The sequence below is a fragment of the Sitophilus oryzae genome, unplaced genomic scaffold (genome assembly GCF_002938485.1).
Source record: "Sitophilus oryzae breed Bouriz unplaced genomic scaffold, Soryzae_2.0 scaffold_172_pilon_pilon, whole genome shotgun sequence".
NCBI lineage: Eukaryota > Metazoa > Arthropoda > Insecta > Coleoptera > Curculionidae > Sitophilus > Sitophilus oryzae.
Genome location: NW_022146424.1, coordinates 1,297,173 through 1,313,561, shown reverse-complemented (window position 1 = coordinate 1,313,561; position 16,389 = coordinate 1,297,173). Strand labels below are relative to the sequence as shown.

At 31.0% G+C, this 16,389-nt stretch overlaps 2 protein-coding genes across 4 annotated transcripts in view; both read left to right on the top strand.

Moving 5' to 3' along the window:
• Window positions 1–1,821: 1,821 nt before the first annotated feature.
• On the top strand, window positions 1,822–8,122 carry LOC115881756 (sorting nexin-13-like). The gene is made up of 12 exons (XM_030899390.1): window positions 1,822–2,132; window positions 2,195–2,518; window positions 2,576–2,814; window positions 2,875–3,024; window positions 3,083–3,255; window positions 3,315–3,431; window positions 4,380–5,268; window positions 5,689–5,831; window positions 5,886–6,104; window positions 6,277–6,444; window positions 6,811–7,025; window positions 7,077–8,122. Exons 1-12 carry the CDS (start codon window positions 2,020–2,022, stop codon window positions 7,405–7,407), a joined length of 3,081 nt encoding a protein of 1,026 aa, XP_030755250.1. The 5' UTR covers window positions 1,822–2,019; the 3' UTR covers window positions 7,408–8,122.
• A 562-nt stretch (window positions 8,123–8,684) lies between these two features.
• LOC115881757 (MLX-interacting protein) overlaps window positions 8,685–16,389 on the top strand; it is a 35,172-nt gene continuing 27,467 nt past the window's right edge. For 2 of the 3 annotated variants that reach the window (XM_030899392.1, XM_030899391.1), the window contains exon 1: window positions 8,686–9,228. In XM_030899392.1, the coding sequence (XP_030755252.1) occupies window positions 8,951–9,228 (278 nt within the window). In that variant the 5' untranslated portion in view covers window positions 8,686–8,950. Of the gene's footprint in view, window positions 9,229–16,389 lie in introns of all 3 variants that reach the window. The other variant, XM_030899393.1, reaches the window with a different exon arrangement.

The window sequence follows — 16,389 nt, the reverse complement described above, 5'->3', positions numbered from 1 at the left end:
ATGTATTCTACAACATATTTATTAATCCGTAGTATCTAACTAGCGTGACGTCATAAATCTCGCGCCGAGGCAGTTCTATTAGAGACGGCATTGGTCTGATATTTAGAAATGTCAAATGCTGATGACATTTTACTTTTGACAATTATGACATTTCGTGTTGATTTTTGCAAGAAGAGGAAGAACTGTCACTTGTTTTATAATTTTCCTTTTCTATTTCACGAAAGTAAAAAGAGTTACCTATCTGATTCGTTCAGGCACTCAATTAAAAGAATATCAGTAACTTTTTTGACAGAGGGATTTTATATTTGCCATGTTGGTAAAAAATAACGGTGAAAATTCAAAGTTATTCATTTTATAGACTATATTTTTGATTGGGCCAAAGTATTACAATACACGATGTCAAAACGGGTAAAACTTATATGAAAAAAACTATACTAAAATTTCCTTGTGCTTACAGACAATTTTGGCAGGTTTTAATGACGATATTGTAATTCCTATGTATAACGTGTGGGGCCATAAAAAAGGTGTGTTCTCTGACTAGAGAGGGAACGTAGGTAGGTATACGGTGGTATTGTTGCCAAAAATCCATTTAAAATAGATCGTTGTTCGTTTGGAGAATGATTCGTTGACACTCCACGTCGATCGACAGGAAAAATAATAGTCCGTGACGCCAGAAGTTGAGTGGTGTGTCTCATCGCTTCGGCCCATTCATTTCCGCACAATTTGGAAAGTATTGTACCGAAATCTAATGTTTTAACCTAGTTCCACCACCGGAAATCGAATATAGGGTAATGGATGGAGAAAAAAACTCTTCAAAAAGCTTTAAAAAAACATTCGAATATATTTAAGTTTATTTTTAATGACTCTGCAGCTATACAAGGTGTTTTTTGGTCTCTTATATTATAAAAATTCTAACTAAGCTTTAAATATATAGTATGTCCAGGCCAGAGAGTATCATTTAAAGAATATAGAGTTTATTTTAACCATCGATCGTCATTTCCAAGCCAACTGGACGCCGTTTTTATTCGATCATACGGTATTATGTTGATATAAAAAATATATCTTATTTTTACGTAAGGAATCTACCCACGAGAGATGACACACGTTTTTTGAAACATCCTGTATGTATACATGAGTAGTTTTAAAAATACAGAACGATTAGACTTAAAAAAATATATTTTTCTTGTTTCGTAAAAAAATATTTTTGAAGAATCATCCTCTAAAACACCCTGTGTATAACAAAATTTTTAAGTTAGTAAAATTAAACTATAAAAGTAGTTATTTTGAAAGCTTGATTGTCTAGTATTCTGTCCAGATTATCCCTGGCAGCAAAAAGAGACATTAACTTAAAATACTTTTTTTCATTTTATTTACTTTTTTATAAAACACTGTGGATATTCCCTAAAACTTACCATTTCCATTCTTGATTTTGCTTAATCGTTAACGTGAATATTCCTTCGAAAAATAACAACAAAATCGGAGAGCTAAGGTACCAGTAAAAAGAGTTCTTTTTGAATATCGTTACTTGCCATATTCCTATAAACCCGTGTGCGGCAAAAACCACCCGCGTTATTATTGCTTTTATTGTCGCTATAAATTTTGCCATAATCTAACATTTACACGCCGAAAAAACGACCTTTTCGAATATTTCTTTCTTAGAACTGCGCATATTTCTTTGCGGGATGGTTTTTAACTTTGAGGGTAGTTTTTTAAATTTCCGCGCTGATTCGCTTGCTCCATCTATGACACAATATACGAAACTCGTATAGATAACTTTATTTTCAATTTATTCAGAATTTGACACTTCACACCTGACACCTGACGTCTGTGACACATTTACAAAAATAAACATCACAAAAATATTTAACAAACTAAAGTATTTATAAATATTTACATTTTATACAATTCTACAATGATATTCTTTACCTTCACCTAGATTACTTTCACCCGAACATTCTTCCTAACTAAACTAATTATTTTTTTACGGCTTAAAAAATGTACTTGTGATATTTGTGCGATATGGAAATATCCACAGTCGGTTGGATTGGATTAATTGTGATACTGTTATTTAATAGTTTTGGAATATTTTGGCTATTTACTAGCTTAAGCAGCTTACTATTGTTTGTTTTTGGGTGAGTAACACAATATTACTATCTCTGAATCAAGTTTAATTTCATCTTTATGTCATCTGCAGTATATTATCCTTTTTGTACTTAAAACTGGGAGACATTGAGAAATTTTACATCAAGTCTGCTGGAAACCCTTTAACTACAAACACACAATGCGAAGGAGGTTTGAAAAGGATCAAAAAGCTTTTATCTAGTCCGAAAAAAGTACCTAAAGCTGACAACAGAGTTACAGGGAGTGAGCTTATTGATAGTTCCTTACAAGAGATTTTAGGATATATTATTAGAGATTATATTCAGCCTTGGTACCTACTAATATCAGCCGATAAAGATTTCCTAAACAATTCAGTTAGACAGACTGCACAAACCTTTGCTATTAACATTTCTAACAGGTTGTAAGGATGTGAAAGATTTTATGTATATTTTCTGAATATTCTGATATTTTTTAGAATAAAAGAAGTAGATTGGATCCCGTATTTAACACAAAGGTTAGTCGATGATGCAGCCACACATCTGCGACTGTACAAACAAGCTCGAGCAAAGATTAAAGTACAAGAAAGAGCCAAGGATTCGAGAAATTCTCCCTCCAAAGATGTTAAAACGTCACCGAGAAAAAATATACACAAAAGAAATAAAAGTGAGACTGATGCTACCTGGTATACTGGAAAAGGTGCAGAATTTAAGAAAGGTAACATATTTTTCGGGTAAAAACATTCAGTTATTGTGATAATTTGGTTGATTTTTGTAGATTCAGAAAAAGTAGTGGGAAATTCAACTTTTTATTCATCCGATTCTAAAAAGTATTCATTGGAGGACCATTTTTTCGATTTAGAGCTTCAAATGGAGAAGAATTTAGTATGTAGAAGTTCCATAAGTATGGATAAAAATAACGAGAAAAGTATGTATGGTTTATATGAATGTTTGATGATTTTATCTGGAATATGTTTTGCTTCAAGATTTTTTAAATGAGATAATGGAAATTTTACTATATATTTTGCTACCAGACGATGATTTTCATTGTAAACCTTTGAGATTTTTATTGAGAGATATATTTTCTAATGGAGTCATATTGCCACTTTTCGATCTTGTCTCGGATCCTGATTATATTAATCAAGTAATTATATGGATTGTAAGTTACAAGTTGCATGTAAATAAAGGTTTAAAGCTACTGTAAGGATGTATTTTTAGTGTTTAAGGAACACACAAATGTGTAGTGAGATTTTCTTGACTACATTAAGGATAACTGAAAATTCAGAAGAATTAAAAAGTACCAAAGAACTGGTTGAAAGTGAAATTCACAATCTTGTAAGTACAATTTATTTTTTTAGTTATTTTGTTGATTAAATACCATAATATAAAAAAAAAACGTCACAATAGCTTTGAAATTAAATATGTTTTTTTTTATAAACAGGTTTATAAAGCTGCATATCCTAACAATATTTTGTTGAATACAGGGTGTTCCCGAAAAAAAAATGATAAAGTTGTATTTTTTTTTTAAATTGGAACCCCCATTTTTCAGTACAGAATTGGGTTTAGCATATAATTTTGCATATACTAGTACACTATTTTTTTAAGCATTATGCGGTGTTGTCATACTATTTCTTATTTACTAAAACTTTGCTTCAAAACAGTATATCCGAAAAGAAAATCCTGGAATGAATTTAACTTTATTATTGCTTACCTATATTTTCCTAAATATCAAGAATAACAGATGTGTGAAGGAAAACTCAATGTATCTTAAATAGGGTATTTTTATGGCGTTTCCAAATTTGCAATATTTATCATGCTGTATCTCAATTTTTTTAAACGCAACACCCTGTATATTATTTTTCTTTTAGATGCAGAATTAAAAAACAAACCTTTATTATGGCTCTTTCAATAATAAAATATGAGCAAAATATTCGTGAGGTGGCTTTGATAAAAATTTACCGTTCAAAGAACACTTTAAATAGAAAAAATGTATTTTATCTAAAAGAAAAATAATATACAGGGTGTGGCATTTAAAAAAAATTGCCACTCAATAAAAAACACGGACAAAAAGCTTTATCATTGCTTTTTTTTGGCCACCTTACCATACAACAAAATATTTTTATGATATGCACCTTTATAAACTATGCAACATTTATATAAATCTTTGTCAACAACAAAGATATTGAACTTCCTTGCACTATTAGGCCACCCTGTATTTTACTTATTAAACACTGACATAATTTTTTTTTTTTTTGATCTTACGGTAAACAATTCTGCTTTCAGAGATCTCGCGATTCAGGCGGAGAGGATTTATCCATTAAACAACAACTAAGTAGCCTAAGTTATGTAGTTAGACTTATCGATAATCGCTTAGCGAAAAGAGAAAATTTAGACGTAGATTCTGAAAATTCTTTGGAATATTTTCACATTGAGAACATTAAAAAAATCGATCTTACTTTAGAACAGATACTCAAAGATAACTTAGGACTCTCATATTTCATGGATTTTGTCTCCACGCAAAAGAAACAGTTAGATTTATTCTTTTATTTAAATATTGAAGGCTGGAAGAATTCGGTAGGCAAAGAACTTTTAGAATTAAAAAAGAGCCGAAATTCTGAACATAATGCCGCTGTTTACGATATGATAAGATCAACAGCTTTGAGTATATATGACCAGTATCTAGGAGATAAAAAAGATGAGAGGGTACAAATCAATGCAGATCTAACTCAAAACCTCTATTTCAAAATAAGAAATTTGAATGAAGTTCCCAATGAACGCTGGTTCGATAAAGTCAAAGATGTTTTATTCTCTAAAATGGAAAACGAAAGTTTAAGTCAATTCAAGAAAAGTAAGGCCTATATTAAGCTGTTACACGAACTAGACTTGGTTCCGCAAACGGTCAATGAAGAGGATAACTATAGTTTGAACAGCGCAGATAGTTTAGATGTGAACTTGGAGTCAGGGAAAAATACTCAAAAAATAGTGAAGCATACAAGGTCCTTCAGTGATGTTACAATGTTCAAGGCTGATAATAGCAGTGTTAATTTTTATCCGTATTTGAAAGCAGGTAGTGAGATAGAAACGTCAAAAATCAATGTAGATAGTGCCAAAGAAAACACCGACCATTTGAAAACGGGGGAATATGATTTGACAGTAAATATTATAGAAACAGGTAGGTTGTTCTAAGTTATAATAATTTATTTGTGTATTATAGAGGGTGCATCTTAAATAGGGTAAAAATATTTAAAGGAGTCAAATGTTATGAGCGCAATTTACAAAAATGACTTTTAAACTTTTTTAAAATTTGTTACCTTTGCTTTACCTTTGTTTGTTATCTTTAAAAATAATCTAAAATGTCAATATTCCACGGGTATAGTGATAAGTGAGATAAAAATGGTATAATACAATTTCATAGACAATTAAATTGTGCATCTGATTCTCAAAAAATATACACGGTGTTCCATTTAAATTAAACAAGTTATTGCCGTTTAAATCTGGTAATTATTTAAGGTAGTATGTTGTTTATTATTGAAACACAATATCTGATCAATAAGTAAACTTGAGTAAATAATTAGTTATAATAATTTCTCAGGTATTGTATGTGAAAAAGGCAAAACTTTTGGCATATACGCTTTAAGAGTGAGTAGACAGTACGCCACTGGATACTTGGAAGAATGGCACATATACAGGCGGTACAGTGACTTCTACGACTTACATACAAAAGTGAAAGAAAAGGTTCTATTTTTCTTTACAAAATTTCAAAATTGTTTAAATAATTTTGTTTTCTAGTTCCCCGACTTGTCAAAAATAGCCTTCCCTGGCAAAAAAACATTCCACAACATGGACAGGACCGTGTTAGAAAGGCGGATGAAAATGTTAGGTTACTATATGGGTGAATTGTGCCAAACTAAGGTTGTCAACACTCACCACGGACTCAGGGATCTTCTAATGTCGTTTGTGGAGCAGGGGGATTATGATAGGGCAGCGGGGGGACCTATTTCTACAACGGTTTGTTCAGTTATAATATATTTTTATTTTCCTATAGGCCTGAACTAAGGAGAATCATTTCTTATCGGACTTTGTTTAAAAAGTTGTCACCTAAAAGGGGAAAATAAGGGCTCAGGAATAGCGAAAAATATATAATAATAATCTTAACAAAGTAAACTTATTTTTTTTACAGATTAATACCCTGGTTATGCCTATAAAATTTGGCATGAAAACTATTAAAAATATGCCAGAACACTTAATAAACACTGTGGATGAAGTGGTGGAAGGTTTGTCAAAAGTATTCCATACTAAAGGTGGAAAATTGCCTGAGACTAGCAAAGTTGGAGCTTCTATAGAAGAGGTAATACAGTGTATCTTTTACATATATGTATATATTTTAACTTTCTTTGCAGAAATAAAGTTAAAAATTTGGTTATTTCTCTTTAATTTTTTCTGAAAATTTTAGTAAATAAACGTGGTAAAATAAATGCTAAGCCACATTATGGTGCCCAACGTGGGGCGCCATAATGTTGGCTTGGCTTAAAATTGGCAGCTCTTATCGGATCTGTCTGTTCGCCAGCTAGCGGCTTTTAGTGCCATAATTTTTAATTTGAAATCTAATGGCTTGAAAAACCTTTTATTCATATGACAAAGTTGATATTAATTTTTCTTTATATCCACTGTTGAAGTTTTGCTATTTAAATGTGGACCACAATGTATCTTTCAGAGTGATGATAACATTCCTTTGAGAATAATACTACTTTTGATGGACGAAGTGTTTGATTTAAAATCCAGAAACCAGTGGTTGAGACGAAGAATTGTGACGCTACTAAGACAAATTGTGAGAACTATGTTTGGTGATATCGTTAATAGGCGAATATTAGATTTTGTTTCTTATATGACTAGTCCTAAGAATGTCGCACATTACCTCCATGTTTTTAAGTGAGTAAAATAATGTTTTAAATTATTTTTAGTAAATTTTTGGACTTTTAGGCAGTCATTTTGGCCAAATGGTGTGAGAAACGATAAGAAATTCGAAAGAGCTCATGACACTAAAAGTAGAACAAGAATAGCTGCAAAGGTTGCCTTATTATCATGCCTCTCGGACGAGCTAAAGCATATTATAGGTTCCGAGACTACTCGAAGAGGTTTATTGACCATTTTTGAACTGTTTCAAAGGCCTGTACTCAATCGTAGACTTCTCTATGTCTTGCTGGAAGGCGTTTTGTGTACACTATTCCCGGAAAAGGATATCAGTCATTTACTTCATAAACTACATTCTAAGTCAAACAGATCCAACATTTCCGATCTTCATATTAGGTGATACAATTTTTAGATAGATTAGTGCCATTTTTATTTATATTTTTGTTACTGTTTGAGATGCGTATTTATTTTTGTATATTAGTTTAAGCACAGTTGTATTTGTATTCGAATTATTGTATATTATGAACGTTTATTTGAAAAAATTATATATATTTGATGCACATGTTATAAATATTTTTATATTAAAATTCTTAAAAAGGATTGGCAGCTCTTGTAAACATTACTCTCCTGTTATATAGCCTGAAATTAATATATTGTAATCAAGTTCAAGAAATCAATAATTACATTTTTTATATACAAAAACTTTAAACTATAGTTCTTCTCACGTAGCTTAGTGCATAGTAACTCTATAACAGCGATATTTAAAATAACAATTCAAATATAGATTAATCAAATAATTAAAATTATTATTATTTATTAATTAATTGTGTACTCTGTTTTTATTTATATCATTATATTTGTGTTTACAGAAATATTTGCCTAGATTTAACGTTCATATTTATTTTTTCTATAGATTTATGTGTTGCTATAGTGGGACAAATTATGTGAGAAGAACTATAGCTATAGCTTCCCCCAAATTATTTTAACTTAACAAATGAACTTATATAAGTTTTGTTAGTTATTTATTATATTTTTATGAGATATTTTGAGTTGACAGAAATTATCCTTATCTGTATATTTCGAAATTATGAGATATTGATATATACACCTGCATCTTGTAGTTTTATTTCATCTTTCTTCTTATTGGTATACAAAAAGGAATCACTATAGGTATACAGTAGAGATAATTCCAAAACGAGCTTTCCCTCGTTTGTTTAGTTTCGGTATACTTTTTAGGACTTTCTGGAGGCATAATTTTTCTGTATTTTTTCTTTATTTCATTTTTAACTTTATTTTTAATATTTTGTTAATTAATTTGCCATTTTTACGTCATTTTCAAATTTTGTTGACATTTCTGGTAGTGACATCTGCGATTCATGATCATGAAGTACTGATAAGGGTACAGATTTATACTTTTAGATGTCGCCAGTATTTGATTGTCAAATAATACAATTAAAAATAAAGTAAATTGTTAGAAGGCTGTATATTATCTCATTTTAATCAACTGATTTATTATTGATATAATTACAAGGTTCTCTAATAAGTTTATAAAAAGTATAAAGGGAATTTTATGAAAAAGAAAACTGTATGGCAACCAGATATACCTATCTTTCATATCTCCACAGATATCTCTAAAATTAGTTTGACAATAACTGACGTGTGTCAGTAGCGTCATGCGTCATTATATGTGAAGAGAGAGAGGAAGGAAGACGGAATCCTACGTCGTTATTTCTGGTTCTCTAGTTCGTAATAAGAGTTATTTATGGAAAAATAACAATTTTGTGTAAGGCTGATGTGACCTCTTTATCAGTCCTTGATCTTCTTCAAAGCGATAACATAACATCTCCAGTTATTATTGTTAGCAGTCGAAGTGTGCGCCGTTTGTTAAAGTGAAATGGTTAATCTCGAAATGTCGCAGTAATTCGTCAACAAAACAAGAAATTATGGCGTATTTGATACAGTACAAGGGGCTGGACAAACCGGGGCGAGAATCCATACATTCTGGACAGTTTATGGTGTCTCAGTTCGAGGCCGAGGAGCAGGACGACGAGGACAATGTTGCTGTTCCTATTCCAGAAGTTATCGATAACAAGGCTATCGTTCCAGTTAAGCCTTACATACAGGGACCTTTGGATTGTATAACTGCCAAGAAGAATCCACAACAAGTGGCTATTGATACGAGCCTGTCCAAATTATTTCAATGCATGTCTCTGGCTTATCGGTAAGTAATTTGTCTTTTTTAGTTAAACACCAGCATGATTCTTTTAAACTGAGCTAACAGCAGATTACCTGTGTCCACAGTAAACATATTTACCATTATTTTTAGATTTTGTTTATTTATACATGTTTATCATTTCAATTAGTGACTAAATAGCATTGTATAAAGTGAGTTTTGACCTTTTATCTTAATCTAACATATAAAAAAACAATTATACATTGTTCAGTATTAAAATTATAATAGAATAGAGTAGTTTTATCTTAGAAAAGAAAGGTGGAAATATACATTAGCTAAAAGCTATTGAAAGATCACTTTGAACTATCATCAATGCCTTATTTGCTTCATGAACAACTAGATGATGTTTTCTGGGCTTAGCTCATTGTTCAGTAGTAAAAAATATGTATTTTTTAATCAAAGTATCTAGCTTAGAAGACCGCATTTATATTAACATGGTTTTTTCCTTTGGTTTTACAGAGTAAACAACAAAACACATAATATTCATTTGCTGAAAGTATTGGTTCTATTGCATGTCCTGTATTAGTATTATTGAACAAGAAATAATGATATTAAATCAGTGTAAAAAGTATAAAAGTATAAAATATGAATCAATTTTTGCTTGAATTATTTTAAGAAAAGGTATATACGTGTATAAACTTTGTTTGTATCTTGACTATGTTAACAGATTTGTTTGTACTCTCATAAAATGGAATAAACTCTGATTAAAAACACATGATAAACATTATCTAGTATGTGCAGTAAGATTTTGTTTACATCTTAGTTGGGAATAACTTAATTATTGTTTACGATTTTCTTCCCTACTATTTTTAACAATTAATTATTGACTTGTAGTGCTACAATTTAATCAAAGGCAGGAAATTTTTCATAATATGTTTATACCTATAGGAGACAACTTTTACAGCGTTGTTATCAATAATAATTTATGGGAAGATATACCTATTTCAGTTTTCCGTGTGGTAGGTCTTGTGTAAAATGAGATATATGTTTTTTAAGATATTCCATTTTTTATTTTATCAGTGTATTTTACTGTAAAAATTTCAACCAAGAAAACATTTTCTCTATATTTTGGATGGTCATTTAAAATTTTTAATCATAATACAAGGTAAATTTATTTTTAGGCTTAAATACAAATCGGAATCCAGACTAAAATTAAGTTAGATTTTGACCCCGCATCAGAAATATTGTTCATACGCCAACAGAGCCAAAATAGTTTTATACATATACAAGTGCAGCAGTGTATAAATAGTTTATAAAAGACTACTATACTATAAACATTTTCTGTTTTTTGTGTTTTCCAAAATACATCAATACAAAATAATTTTTTTGTCATACGCTCCCAAAAACAGCTATTTTACGGACTCATTTCAGTCCGTAAAATGTTTCTTTTTCGGCCTAGGCCGTAAAGGTCGTCATGGCAACCTTTATGGACTAAAATGTCTAAATTGTTGATGAATTTGTGTGATTTTGTGACAAATTTCGAATGACATGTCAAAATGCGATGAAATAAACAAACTCGTTACTAAGATATGAATTTATAAGCCAACTTTTTCAAACATTATAATTTCAAATATGGAAAATTTGCAAATATGCGTTCTAAAAAACTGTAAAAAGCGTATGACAAAAAATAGTGTATGTAACACGTACCTAAATTATGTTTTTTAGGACTCATCTACTATTTCGGACTCGGCTAACGCCTCGTCCGCAAACAGTAATGATTCGTCCTAAAAAACATCATTTTAGGTACTAGTTACATAAATAGCTATAACAATATTCTTTAGACATAGGTACGTTATTCATGTCTGTATTAATCTTCATAGTCAAGTGGTTATTATCACTAAAATTAAAATTATGTAGAGTTTTAGCGGAAATTATCAAAAAAAATTGTTAGAAATCAGAAAATATATATAATATAATATGATATAAAGTCATACAAATCTCGTGAAAATAAAAATTGACTTTAATTAAAATTCTGTCATTAGGATAATAATTTTAAAATCAGTGGCATTATTATTACAGGCATGTTTTAATCGATACTTATTCAAGTAAAACACACCCAAAATTTGTTTTCAACATTTTTTTCACCATTGCGCTAAAGGTTATCTAAATTTGTTTTGTTTGTGGATAATCAGTAGTAGATGTATTTAAGAAATTACATTCTCCGCTCTGCAAAGATCAGTAGCGTCGCGTAGCATAAGGTTAAAAAGATTTTTAATTGACTCGGATCATTGTAGTAGCTTTTGTAGACTATGTTCTACTACCAAATTGTTAATTGATCAATTTAAGAACAATAATTTCTTAAATAACATACCTTAACGACTCAAATTTTACATTTATTTTACTCAAATATTTATATTGTTTGATTTCTATGATCCCATACCTACGCCAATGGACCTCCCTCCGGTTTTGGCTTGAGAGTTATTTTGATTAAATTTTTTGAAATAATCGATGATTTTGTATAGCTGGACAAACACTGACTTATCTTTTAATATACATACATACGTCACCGAAATTATATGTAATCCGTTAATTTGTCTAGTTTTATTAGACTTTTCTACAATTTACTCAGTGCTTTCCTCTTATCTTGAATTGTAAAAATCTTCCACTGTTTAAGATTAATGTTAAATACTATAATAATTGTTCTCTACCAGAGTGACAAGCTAACGACTGACTTGTATTTTCTATTTTAATAATACAGTTCAAAGATTCTTCTTAATCGATCTTCAAATGGAAGGAAAAATTAATATACAAGGTGGTGTAATTAAAATGATGTGAGAGATTACATCTAAAAAACGGTGACAAATTTTGCTAAAAAATCTTGTAAATCTTTTAAAACTATAGTTCTTATAGCGTTATTTTTTCTTGTTTCGACTTTTAAAATTTTGTATGGAAAGGATTTTTTAGCTATACGAAAAAAAAAACCTAGACAGTGGATATAAATGTGTTCTGTAGTCTGTGTTCTATGCATCGTATTAAAAATATGTTTAGTTTTATAACAATACTAGCTGGCCCGGGAATTGTTGTTTTGCCATACATATGTATAAATATTTTTATTCATGGGGCTAAAAATTATTGAATTGCTAATATCGCTATTAAAAAATAGGGGTTGATGGTAGAAGGGTGAAAATTTAGGGTTGTATGTATTTTTTAATGTCACATCAAAAAAAAAAATAAAAAATTTTGTTCAAAAAATAAAAAAAATTGGGGTGGACCACCCTTGTCACTTAGGGGTATAAAAATAGAGAACAACCTATTCTTAGACCTACTGAATATACATATAAAATTTCATCAAAATCGGTCAAGCCGTTTCGGAGGAGTACGGTAACAAAAATTGTGACACGAGAATTTTATATGTTATTAGATATTATTCTTTACCATATTATTATGTTAATACATATGTAATGTAAAATAATATGAAAATAATATTTCCGTATTTTAATAATACCACATACGGGCACGTATTTCGCCAGATTGACACGTTATAATTTTAAACACGTAGATTTTTTTAGATACAATTTAAATACAAATTTGTCATTCACGTCGCGCATTTTTTTTATCTGAAATCCAATTAAGAAAACATAATTTGTTTTTTCTATTATTATGAGAAGTGTACTCTATAAACGTGAGTTAATATATTAAAAAAAATTTCTACGTATTAATTATTTATACAGGGTGAGTCTTAAATAAATGCAAATATTATTAGGGGTAGTATATTTCGACCGCAGAAACTATGCTAACAAAAAAAATTGGCACCGGGAGGCACGTATAGCCGCCCATACTAAAATATGTTAATAAAAAGTTGGTAGGCAGTTCTTTTAGTTTCAAAGTAAAGGAATTTTTCCGATTTTGGTCCGTGGTTATTTTCCCTATCCGCCAGGGGTCGCGTCCGATGGGAGTTTGGAGGTCTCCACACGGATTTTCTCAAAAAACGGACTACGGAAACACGAAATATCTCAAAAACTGCGCCTTTGACTGATTTTGATGTTATTACAAATTTTGTTGCAAATATTATTCCTAATCTTAAATTGAAAACAGCGAGCGTTTCGCTAGCTACTGTAATTTTGGAGTTACGATTTTTTAAAATTTTTAACCCCCTCCCATACCCCCTTACCAACCCCCCACCCCCACCAAAAACTAGAATTTTTAGAATTTAGAATGAGTGGGAGGGGGGTTAATCACTTCGACCTTACAGATCCATTGTGTCCCCCTTTCTTGAATCATAACTCATCATACAGTCCCAGGGCTTTGACAAAAGCCAGTATCTGGGACGGTTTTATAGAGGGTAGTTCTCCATCTCCAATATCAGTCGTACCAAAATTCATGGCACGAATGGTTGTCGTCTCGGCGCACTCAGTGATGAGGTGTACTGGTGTTTCCCCATCTTCCCCCACAGAATCTGCATTCGCCGTTTCTTCTTAGTTTCAATCTACTGAGGTGTTCATTGAGGAGACAGTGTCCTGTTAAAAACCCCGTGACAATCCGAAGATTGTTCTTACTCAGACCCAGGAAGATCTGTGATTTTTCTTGATCATAAGCCCTCAGAAACTTCTTCGAGTGTCTTAGACCATTGCAAGATTTCCATTCCGGGTTGCGGATGGAATCTTCCAAGTTCTTGTGTTCCGCCTTGAGTTGGTTACCACTTGGAAAGCAGAACGGTTCTGGTCCAGTTAGTGGAGTGTTCGCTCCTTTCCTAGCTAGATTATTTGCTTTTTCATTGCCTTCTATCCCTTGGTGAGCAGGCACCCAGTGTAGGAGGACTTTGTTTTCTTTGCCTAATTTATTCAGCTTCTCTATGCATTCTTTGACCAATTTCGAATTGATTGATACTGAGTTGATCGTCTTTAACGCTGCTTGACTATCAGATAAGATGGCTATTTCTTGTTTCCGATAGTTACCAAAAACTAATGGCCAGATTCTCGGGTGCCACAGTATTTTTGTGCCAAATTTGGTTAAAATCGGTTTAGCGGTTTTTGAGTTATCGTGTTGAGACGGACAGACAGACAGACACCATGAAAATATTTCAACTTTTTTGCCGATCTTAATAGCCTACCATACCTGTTGGTATGGTCGACTAAAAATTGAAAATTTTGAAAAATTTGTTGGAACTTTATTTCCAAGCCATTATCTGGCCCCCTGTAGCTACCAAAAAAAAAAAAAAACTATATACCGTTTTATGTTAAGTATAATAAGGGTATAATTTATTTCAACCGTCACTTATTCAAATCTGCGACATATTTCGGAAATATACATGTGTCCTTGGTACAAAACAATTGTTGTTATCACTAATGATAATTAATCCGATATATAGTAACAATAAAAAAGAATATGTAACGTAACTAATAATAAAGATAAGATTTTAGGATATTGTTTCGCAGAATTGCAATAATGGGGGATTGATACAGACATGGCTCGATAGTGTTTGCAATATAATTTTTTTTGGGGGGGTTTCCATTAATATAATGTGCATACATCATATTTAGTAACGTACAGATACAGGGTGTAAATGAATGAAAGGTAAACTAATCAATTTTATAGAAAAATGGATCATAATAACACTAATTTTTTTTGGCATCTGTGTATACTAATAAAACATTCGTAGTACATACGTTGACAAAAATGAACGAGAAAGAGTAATTAAAAATGAAAGTTTTCATTAATTGTGTGACTATTTAATATACAATGGGGGTTGAAACTGAAAAAGTTGGGGCTGACGATTAAATTATCTTGAACAGTTAAAAATCAGCTTAAACGACAATAATGTAAACGACCAACAAGAATTTCTAAACACTTTTTTTATTACCCCTTTCGTATACTTCTTAAACGCACCACCATAGCAAATATACAGGGTGGTCTGAATTGTATTCGGGAAACTTCGATAGCATATTCTGCAGATAAAAATAAGTAAAAAAGTTCGTACAAATGTATGTCCGAAAATGGTTAGTTTCAGAGATACAATGTGTAGAAATTTCATTTTTATTTCCATTTTTTTTTCCAAATAATTTCTGCACTAACATAGATATTTTGATGAAAATTGGTGTCTGGGAGTTTTTTGACATGAGAAATTTGGATTTTCATGTCAATATGACTCCTATATTTGTAAGGGGCTCAACCTACATGTGTTTTAACTGTTTTGAAGACTAATAACTTTTCTCTCTCGTTTGTGTCTGTATAAAACTACTGACTGAAAAAATATACGTTTACGACGGTTTTTGGTTTGGTTTTTGCAGTCATCTGCACAAATCATTTTTTTAACATATACTTTTGTGCGCGCTAATAATACACATGTTAAAAAAGGTTTTGCGCGGCGTAGCCGGTGTGAACGCACCTTTACAAATACCTCGTTTTCAAGATTAAAATTGAAGAAGTTCTTCCACTTTTACAGTAATTTTAACTGTCTCTGATTTGTTTAGTCTACTTAGACTAGTTAAGGCGTGATATACATTCACAATACATAATTATTATTACAAAATGTTAGACAAAAGATTGTGTAAATATAAAAGTTCTTAGAGCAAATCGACACTGGCTACGTCACAGAACGCTGACGTAGATAAAAAGTCTTCCTAAGAAACGGTCCCAGTAATAAATAATAAAATGGCAAATTAAGAGAGAATGTGACGCCAAACCGTGTGTAAATGTATTAATAAAATTGTTGTTGTCGCGGTGTTGTTTGTATGGATAATGTGCATATGTGGCTGTGTAAATCACTTATCTCCTTTCAGATTTGTTGATTGTTGAATTACGTATACAGGGTGATCCGAATTGTTTTCGGCAAACTTATTCTACAGATAAAAATATGTAAAAAAGTTCGTATAAATTTATGTCCTAAAATGTTTAGTTTCGGAGATACAGGGTGTAGAAGTTTCAATTTCATTTCGATGTTTTTTCAAACAAAACAAAAATAATTACAAAAATGTAAAAATTAAAATAAAAAAATATATTTATTTTATTTTCCCCTCTTGTAAGAGGCTAAAACAAAAGAAAAAAACCTATTTAAATGGCCTTGGAAAAAAATATTATTTATAGTTCATGTTTACAGTAGAATTTTAATAACCTTTATTTTTTTTCGAAAGTTATTTTTAAAAAAATATCTGATTTGGCTAGGTACCGCGGAAACGCGCGTGTTTTCGAAAATTTTTCAAAATACGCAGG

Bases quoted from the DNA above. Each gene is read 5' to 3' on its own strand.
- LOC115881756 (XM_030899390.1), top strand. From the start codon at position 2,020: ATGGAAATATCCACAGTCGGTTGGATTGGATTAATTGTGATACTGTTA. The intron at 2,519-2,575 runs GTTGTAAGGATG...GATATTTTTTAG, and splicing joins GCTATTAACATTTCTAACAG to AATAAAAGAAGTAGATTGGA. The intron at 6,445-6,810 runs GTAATACAGTGT...TGTATCTTTCAG, and splicing joins TTGGAGCTTCTATAGAAGAG to AGTGATGATAACATTCCTTT.